This window comes from Malus domestica, chromosome 10 (assembly GCF_042453785.1).
Source record: "Malus domestica chromosome 10, GDT2T_hap1".
Classification (NCBI taxonomy): domain Eukaryota; kingdom Viridiplantae; phylum Streptophyta; class Magnoliopsida; order Rosales; family Rosaceae; genus Malus; species Malus domestica.
Genome location: NC_091670.1, coordinates 40,390,655 through 40,399,933, shown reverse-complemented (window position 1 = coordinate 40,399,933; position 9,279 = coordinate 40,390,655). Strand labels below are relative to the sequence as shown.

The following is a 9,279-nucleotide window of genomic DNA, read 5'->3' as shown; positions in this document are numbered from 1 at the left end:
CGGCGTCGTCACAAAATAGAGCTTCTACCCTTTCTCTTTCTCCCGTAGCCGCTCCTCTCTTATACCCATTCTCTCCTGTAGCCTCCACCGCCTCCCTTCCCTCTCCTTAATATCCAGATCCTCTGCCTCATCGACTTCCTCTTCACGGCTCAGGACACTTCGACGTCATCGCTGTTGTGGGCGGTGACTCTGCTCGACTCACACCCGGAGGTCCTAGGGAAGGTCCGGTGGTGCGCCAGGTGATGAGGTACAGCCTCATCGACTCTCTCTCTCTCTCTCTCATATTCTAGCTGATACAATTGTCTCTGATTTTTGTGATATATTTTGCGAATTGATGGACTACCCAAATCTTAATTTCATAAAAGACGACGACTTTTAGCTGAACCACTCACAGTGAGCTCCAGATTAATCCGACCTAGAGAGGTTTCCACATATATATTTATATATTTTGGTGTTTTTTGTTTTTTCTGTGAATTTGTATAAGTTTATTAGAGTTGATGGGTTATGCTGGTTGGTGTTTTAGGCTGCCCTTGCTCGGCTTGAAGCTTTGGAAAATGATAATGCTGGTTTGGAGACGGTAGAAGTTAACGACGATGATGAAGCTTCTCTTGACGATGATGATTTATGGAACTTCTCTTCTGCTCGGGTCGTTGCCAGAATATACACAATGATACTCGATGTTTGAAGTTTGTTGCCTGATTGGTGAGTGGTTTTAACTGACACATGCAGCTTTAGTGAACTGGATGCTGATTCATGTTGATAATCCATATTATATGTATGGGAAAGAAATAGATTCAAAGGTCTTCCATGTTTATTTTTTATTTTTTATTTTTATTTTTTGTATTTAGTGGGTTTACAATAAAATTACATTTTTGTCCTCTCACGTGCCTAGCACATGTCAATTTTAACAGTTCTTTAACGGATTGTCTTGAATTAGCTAACGAATATAAACACAGGGACAAATTTGACCGAATTAAAAACACAATGACTAAATTGGCCGATAGAGTAAAACACAAAGACCATGTTAACATTTAAGCCTACTTTTTATTATCATTATTTTTCCAAACAGCTTAATCTGATCTTTGAATGCAGCACCAGCCTTGAGAAATCAAAGATGCATTTTATAATGTTGGGTTGGACTATCCCAGCAGGTAAATTCTAAATTTTACACAATTCAACCAACCAACAGGGATGAGAATTTAAACTTGAGTATAAACGGAGAAATGCTCTAGTCAATTTGGCTAAACACAAATATATATTATGCACATCCTAAATGCTTTACTTTCCGTTCTTTTATTTACTTTTTCATTCAAAGCCAGTTTAAGAGAGGTTGAGACCAAACTCAGAGCTTTTTGGTATTCTGTCATGTGCTTAAAAACTGCAAATACGGCAATTGGTTGAGTGGTCTAATTCCTTCATTACCAGTAACTTTCCTTCTTAAATAATATTTGATTGAGCCATTAGTCTTGTTCAGTACCTGTGGACGAAAAAGAATGGGGGGAAGGAAAATAAATACTTTTCTAATTAAGTAATTTCTTAATTTCCTTTCACATATATATTAATTCTCTTGAATCTCTTCCACTGTCTACACGATCAATTCCTGGAAACCCAACAAAGACATTTAACCTTAGCAATGCATGATGCCTGGCTTATAGCATTTTCTTTAATAGTCACTGAAAAAATAGTGTGAAACCTCAAGAATGGTATGTCAGCCAATAATTCACGATTTTTAACCGGTTTTACTAAGTTCTATAAAACATTATAAAACTTGCTTAAGCTTCCAATAGGACATTTCGAAGATGTTATGACAAACATAGATAACCCCATTCTGACTACGTTGACGGCCATGTTAGTATTTTTATAGGTTCTTCATTGTTCTGCTTAAATCATTTTCCTTAGTGGGAGGACCTCTTCCATATGGGTCCCGGAGTGATGGTTAGGCCAAGGCCAAGTCCAAGAGAACCCTTCTGACTCATATCATTTTCCTTACTTTGGCACAGAATAGAGATAGCGAAAGCTCAAAAATTGAACATTTTACAAAATTTGTAAGTAACTCTTGTTCTTCTTCCGTGTCACGCTCCAATCCCGAAGTACGTTCAGGATCGACACTTGACGTAACCAAGTACCCGTATATCTAACATACCCCGCCTCCGGGATATGGACAAAGCACAACACAAGATTCAGATTATGTAGTAATTTTTCGTATACTTTATGGCTGCATTTAACCTCTTTGTTAGACTACCTACGTACCCTCCGACAGGATCAAGCCATTCGTAGTTCACCATTTGTGAAACTTTGAACTGTTCGTAAAACACTTCCTAGTAGACAACATAGAGTACCACACTACACATCAACCATAAGCCAAACAAGAGTTGTCATCATGCCATTCACACACACACATGTGTTTTCCAACACCATTCTACAATCACATCAATCAATAACACATACAATACACCAAAATGCAGGGCTAGAGTAACACAGTTCGGCCGAAGCCTACATCTCTGAAGCTTTCCCAATTTAGACCGAATCCAACGAATTAGCAAAGTCAAGGATGTGAATTCGGAGCACTCAACGAAATCCAACAACATCGGGTTCCGAACCACTCAACGGAACCAAAGTACCAAACGAGATTTTGGACCACTCCACGGAATCCAAACCAAGATACTATTCCGAACCACTCAACGAAATCGTGAAGTAGAAGGGATTCCAGACCTCTCAATGGAATCCGAGTGGATACAATTCCGGACGACTCAACGGAATCGCGGAGTACAATGGATATTGGACCACTCAATAAAATCCAAAGCATGATACGATTTCGGACCACTCAACAGAATCGCAGAGCACGAGGGATTCCGGACCACTCAATGGAATCCAGATGAAGTAGGGAACCTAACCACTCAATATAACCCAATTTCGGACCATTTAACGGAATCGAGTGGAAGTCCAAGAAACATAACAACGGCTCGTAGAAACAAGACATGAATCAAGTTACTCAATTCACAAAAGCTCAACGAAATGAAACAAGCACAAGTACTTAATTTAGAACGGATTAACATAGCAATAAATGAAATGATAACGAAGCAACAAATCCCCATGACAATGGGTTAACGATCCATTGCTAGCCCTCACATTTAACAAACAATCCAACATGCATTTCAAATTACATTTCACAAATATCTTCAATACACAAGTCAAATCACATTTAATAAACATAGATCAATGGGTAAATATATATAAAATAAAATTAAAAAAATCACATTAATCACATTTATAAAATCAAGTGATATCCATAAAGGATACAAAATACGAAATCAGGATAATAACCATATCACATACACTAAAGTCACTCATTAACCAATGTAGACCCACCAGACTTCACTTAGTCTCTAATAGTACTAATTTTCATTTTACTATCGTTCAATGCCGTGCTTCTTTGACTTTTTAAATCAAAAGATCATGTTATCTACTAATTTTTATCAGGAGTGCTTGTACACCAACTCACCAAGTAAGGTCATTAAATCTATTTGTGTGGGGCTTAAGCCCCGATCTTTATGCCATTTAGAGCAAGTCCACCCTTGTGGATTGCTCGGGGGACAGGCACCAGGAAAGGGAAAGGGCCCGAGACCTGGTGGACAACCCTCCAGCCTTGGAGAGCCCGAGTGAGGGTGGGAGCCCGAGCACAAGGGGGTGGGGAATTGACAGGCTTGCAGCCCGAGGGCCATGCATTTTTTTATTTTTTTTGTGTCAAGGGCCTGTAGCCCCATTTCCATGTTTTATTTTATTTTATATTATTTAAACAAACAAAAAAACTAATATTTTATTACCTATTGCCAGGGGGAGGGCTCCAAGGGTGGAGATGCAAAAGGTAATTAATGTTCATTAATGACAGTTATTATTCATTAAAGACAGTTATTGTTCAATATAGTGGATTCAATAGTGGATTGCTAGAGGGGAGGGCTCCAAGGATGGAGTTGCTCTTAGGGACAACGACGAAGCAACAACCAATAGCCAATAATCACTTAACGGCCAATAACGGATAGGGATGAACAACTATTTCCTTATGTTCTTACTACACACGCAAAAAATCTTGTAAAAGTCAACAGTCATATTTTCTTGCGAAAACGTGACTCTCATTTTTAATCCTTTAACCAAAGATTTTTCTCCTTTTGATATTGAAAGTGGTCATAGGTTCTAGAGTTTTTTTTTTTTTTTTCCTACTCCATTGAAACAGGTTGTCAATATTAGAATAACTTATATGGAATGAATTTATTGTCGTAATAACGTCTTATTCAATAATGCATTATATGCGTAAGCTTCTTCATATGACAATGTATTACGCGATGTTTAGTCATGTTTTTGGATTCTAATGGATTTTGATATCAAGCTGTACCACGTGACAAAAATCTAAAAATAGTTTTTATGATTCTATAATCCGGCCCGCCTTTATGATTGGCATGTGCCAAGCTTCATCACTTTCTAGCTGTCTCTGAACTGTTTGCTCTTTCTCCGTCTCTTCCACTTCAACTTGGAACTACTGTGGGAATGTGACGTGCACGTTCCAGGAATATGACGTTCCACAGTTTGCAATATACACACTGAAACTATGCACTCGCAGTTGTAGTCTCTCTTTTCTTCCATTTTCCACCATGGAAGCTCCCCTCGACCATGCTTTGTTTCAGCTCACTCCAACTCGAACCAGGTAACTATATTTGCACTAGGCAAATGATTTCCGCACAACCCTTTTATCCTACAGTATGCTCTTGTTTATTTACGTAGTCCAATTCTCTATTTATTCAATCCAATAACCAGATTGTGCATGGAGAGGAAAATTGTGTACAGAAATCACTTCCATTTGCACTCTTTCCACTTTCTCGCCCACTATGCCTAATTTGTATTTCACTCTGCTTAGTGTTAATATTGAATTTCTTTCTAATTTTGTGTCTAAATTAAATGAGTGCAGATGTGACTTGGTGATCTTCTATGGAGCCAAATCTGAGAAACTGGCATCTGGGTTGTTCCAACCCTTTGTTTCTCACCTCAAATCTGTAAAAGATGAGATTTCCAGAGGTGGGTATTCCATTACTCTTCGCCCGCCTACCCAAATGGCACCCTGGTTCACCAAATCCACATTTCAAAGGTACGGTAGTTCCCAAATTTGTGTCATTTCTCACTGATACAAATGATAATTTCTAATTTGGATAAAAAAATTTATTTTGGTTCTCTTTAATTATGTACTGTGGGGCAGATTTGTGAGGTTTGTTAGCACCCCAGCTGTTCTGGAGAGGTTTGTCAGTATTGAAAAGGAGATTTTGCAGATTGAGAGTTCAGTCCAACCGGAGGAAGGTATCTCATCAAAATCTTTGAATTTTTCATTTTTAATTTATGGGTTTTATGATTTAAGATCAAGCTTTCTGGTGCTGTATTGGGTAAGTTCTGTTCTTTGTGTTGAATGTATTGTTTCTGTTCTAGTGATCTTAGGGCAAATCCAACTCTGGGCATTAATCATATTGCTCGTTTTCCGGCATTAAAAACCGTTGTTTTTCTCTTTTTGATAATTGGCTTTGGAGGCTAGGTTAAGGCATTTGATTTATCAGATAATGTTCTTACATTATGGAAAGAATGTTCTTCGATTTGGATTGAATGAGGACTTGAACTTTGCAATTTGATCCCTAATTAATCTTGGTTTATCAGGAATTGTATCTGCTAATCAGAGTACAAGGAAATCAGCTGGTTCTTTGGAGGTATTTTATTTATAGATTACATAACAAGTGAGGTATTCTCAAAGAATGATCTCATTACTTAAGCTACTATATTTTTCTTTTCAGAAAAGAGGTGAACTTGAAGAAGCAGGGGATGTTGTAAAAAACGAAAACTCCAAGTAACTATTTCTTTTGGATGGCTACAATTATGAATGAATTAGTCTCACTTGCAGTGTCATTCAGTATTTTTGTCATTGATTCATTCAGTTTTAATGTAATATGGCAGGGTTTGCCTTCGACGCCTTCTTGAAACTCGAGTGGCATTGCTTCGGAAACAGCAAGCCATGGCTTATGCCCGTGGCCTTGTTGCTGGTTTTGAAATCTACAATATGGATGATCTCATTTCTTTTTCGGATGCATTTGGTGCTTCACGCTTAAGGTATGAACTTGTAACCAGTAAAGTTGATTGTTTGAATTATGTTTTGTTTCATTAGTCTGTTTTTTTTTTTTTTTTTTTAATCTACACTAGGGTGATATATATCAGTCACCAGATGGACCTCGGATTCTTTGTTTTGCAAATTAATATCCGTTGTTTATTCTAATCGCATTTTCATGGTCTACTTTTCACGTCATTTTGGAGAAATTAGATATAGTTCATTTTATTTTGCTGTAATGTTGAGCCTGCTGGAGTTTCTTAAGATCAGGTGTTGGTTATTTGTAGGGAAGCATGCATTAACTTCAAGGAATTATACAAGCAAAAGCAGACAGATGGTTTATGGATAAAAGAAGTAGCAGCAGTAGTGGCCTGTTCTTCATCAGATCTGCAATTCACGGGAGCGTCTGAAATTACACTTACAAATGAAGCAGAGGTCACTAATCAAAATGTTATGTTAAATCTTCCCTCTAGCGGTATCCTAAGTAGTGAAAAAGTTCAAGCGCCAATGCCATTTCCGCATCAGAATTCTCAGTACTTTTATGGTTCACTAGGCCATACAAACCAGTTGCCTCCATATCATGGATATCCTTTCCCTACTATGCAGTATTTCCCTCCTCATTATCCAAGGAACATGCAATGGCCTCCCAACATGGATGAAGCAAGCTATGGTCGGGAACCGAATTATCATAGGACTCAGAAGCCATCTTCAAGAAGAAAGAAGAAGAATAAAACACGACCTGAATACTCAGGGGAAGGCAACCAGACTGAGTCCAGGGACTCCACTTCTGAGACTAATTCAGATTCAGAGACACATCAAGAGAGAAAGCATTCTGATATGGAGAATTCATCCAGAAAGAAGTTTAAGAAGAAATCCTCGCGGAAAGTGGTCATTCAAAACATCAACTACATCACACCCAAGAGGAGGGATGGTAATAAAGGAGGAGTTTCTGATGAATCTTTTTCAGATGAGGTGACTGAGAAAGCAGAAGTATTGGAGGTATCCCATGAGTCACACTCGCAAGAAAGAGATGTGGAGAAGAGTCACTCTATGTTTAATGGATCAAGTAATGAGGATTTGACAGTTCGTGCTGTAGTCCCCATTGATGTTCAAGATGCACATTTTATAGTGAAGTCTGAAGATGGTAATTCATTAGCAGAGAGGCCTACTTTGGGGCTCAATCTCGAGAGAACTCCAAAGAAACTAACAGTTTCAGCGGCAGCTGATCCTTTGGTTGCGATGGAGAGGAATGGAACAAATGACTATGAGGTTAAGTTGGAAGATTTTCAGAATGAAGAAAATTTCAGTTCAGCTATGGAGAGAAAAGATTGTGCAGATGAGGACATATTACTTTTGCCGAGATCAGCAAAATCAGAAACTGAAATTAGGTCTGCGTTTTCTGCTTCCGCTGCTGAGTCTACTGTAACCAGGACTGTAAGGGGAGAAGATTGGTTTGTCTTGAATCATTCAAGAAGTACAGAAGACCAGAAGGTACCAATGAAGCAAACAGTTTTTGATGGTGATTGCATCATCACGTCGGAGACAAAAAGCAATATATTGGTAGATGATTCTTTCTTTATACAGTCTCGGTCAGCAGTTGATGATATGTATGAATCACCATGGAAAACAGAAATAAGCATGGATAATAATCTGAGTTTAGCTGCCCAGAAGGAAAATGGAGTTATAGATACTCCACAGACTCGAACATCTGAGCCAGATGACCTTTGCATGATTCTTGAAAGGGATTCCAACTTTGAGTCTGCGGAAATTTCTTGGACTATAGACTATGGAGCAGATATTTCATTTACCGAGGCAAATAGAAAACGTTCTGGTGTTGAGACAACTGATGGTGTGGATAACAAGCCTGCTTCGAACGGTATGGCAACCAATGTGAAGAGCAATAAAGTTCCTGGACCAAAAGAACGCTGTAAAGAAGCAAAGTCTAACATCGTACGGAGATCCCTAGTTAACAACACACCTGATATCAAAAGCAAAAAAATATTTCCTACAAGAGGGCCTATAATACAAAAGAGCAAATTCGAGAAGGTAAATAATGAGCGTGCAGTTGCTTATTATGTAGTATTTATTTAGATACCTCTCATTGTCTATTTTATTCGTACTTTTGATTTTCTTTTTATGGAATCTGATGAGAATGTGCTTGTATACAGGAAGAAGAAATTCGGCAAAAGATGGAGGAACTGCGGATAGAACGCCAAAAGCGAATTGCTGAGAAAACTGCAGCGGGTGGCTTTTCTCCGGTAGCACCCAGAAGAGCTTCATTAGAAGGCAAAACAGCAAAGGGCTCTCCCAAGAGTAAACTACAACCTACCAAGAGAACTCTAAATCTGTAAATGGATACAAAGCAGTTGAGTCCATGAGTTCTTCAAACTGCAATATATATTTGTTCATACTTATGATTTGTTTGTATAATATCCCCAGCTATATATTTTTATAGACATATAACTTTGGCATGATGCCTCTACTTTTTGCTTCTTTATTTATTCATGGGATGCTGAGTTTGGCAGTTTGGAATAATAAAAAAGTGATTCTTCTCCATTTACTTAAATTCAAGTATATCTCATTTATCACGTGACTCAAAGAAGATATATTCCTGATTAGACATTAGAACCTCCCTTGTCCATGCCGGCCACAGTCGCGCTTGGAATTTTCACCAAATGGCTTGAAGTGTTTATATCTACATGGTATACAAACTACACGAACAATTGTCCCTCTTATGGTGAAATTACAATATCATGCATCTTCCTTTGCAAAGGCTACCACGGACTCAGGACTCTCAGTTTGACCAAGGAAAACGACCTAATATATGAAGGCTTCACTGCCCAATTTGGTGAAAAGAAGAGGATAGAAATGTTCCGGGTTCCAACTTTCTAATCGCCATATGGGGTGCTTGCTGTCAAGTCAAATAAAAAATGGAAAACAAATGAGATGTGGACATTGACTAATAACACCACGTTTTTTGGGGTAATCAAGACCTTAGCTACTATTTATTTGACGTGTAGGTATTTTTATTTTGACCTAGTCGATGTAGGATATTTCGTATAAAATTTTATTAAAAACTTTGTTGAAAAAGTTTAACTAAAATTTATATTTTGTAGAAATAAATAGACACGTGTATATGTTAGAAC

General features: G+C 38.1%; 1 protein-coding gene across 1 annotated transcript; it reads left to right on the top strand.

Annotated features, from left to right (window-relative positions):
• Positions 1-4,439: 4,439 nt before the first annotated feature.
• LOC103446447 (COP1-interacting protein 7) lies at positions 4,440-8,699 on the top strand. The gene is made up of 8 exons (XM_008385564.4): positions 4,440-4,699; positions 4,961-5,137; positions 5,246-5,343; positions 5,692-5,741; positions 5,826-5,878; positions 5,986-6,138; positions 6,421-8,179; positions 8,302-8,699. The coding sequence occupies exons 1-8, from the start codon at positions 4,647-4,649 to the stop codon at positions 8,482-8,484; spliced, it is 2,526 nt and encodes an 841-aa protein (XP_008383786.1). The 5' UTR covers positions 4,440-4,646; the 3' UTR covers positions 8,485-8,699.
• The last annotated feature ends 580 nt before the right edge of the window (positions 8,700-9,279 follow it).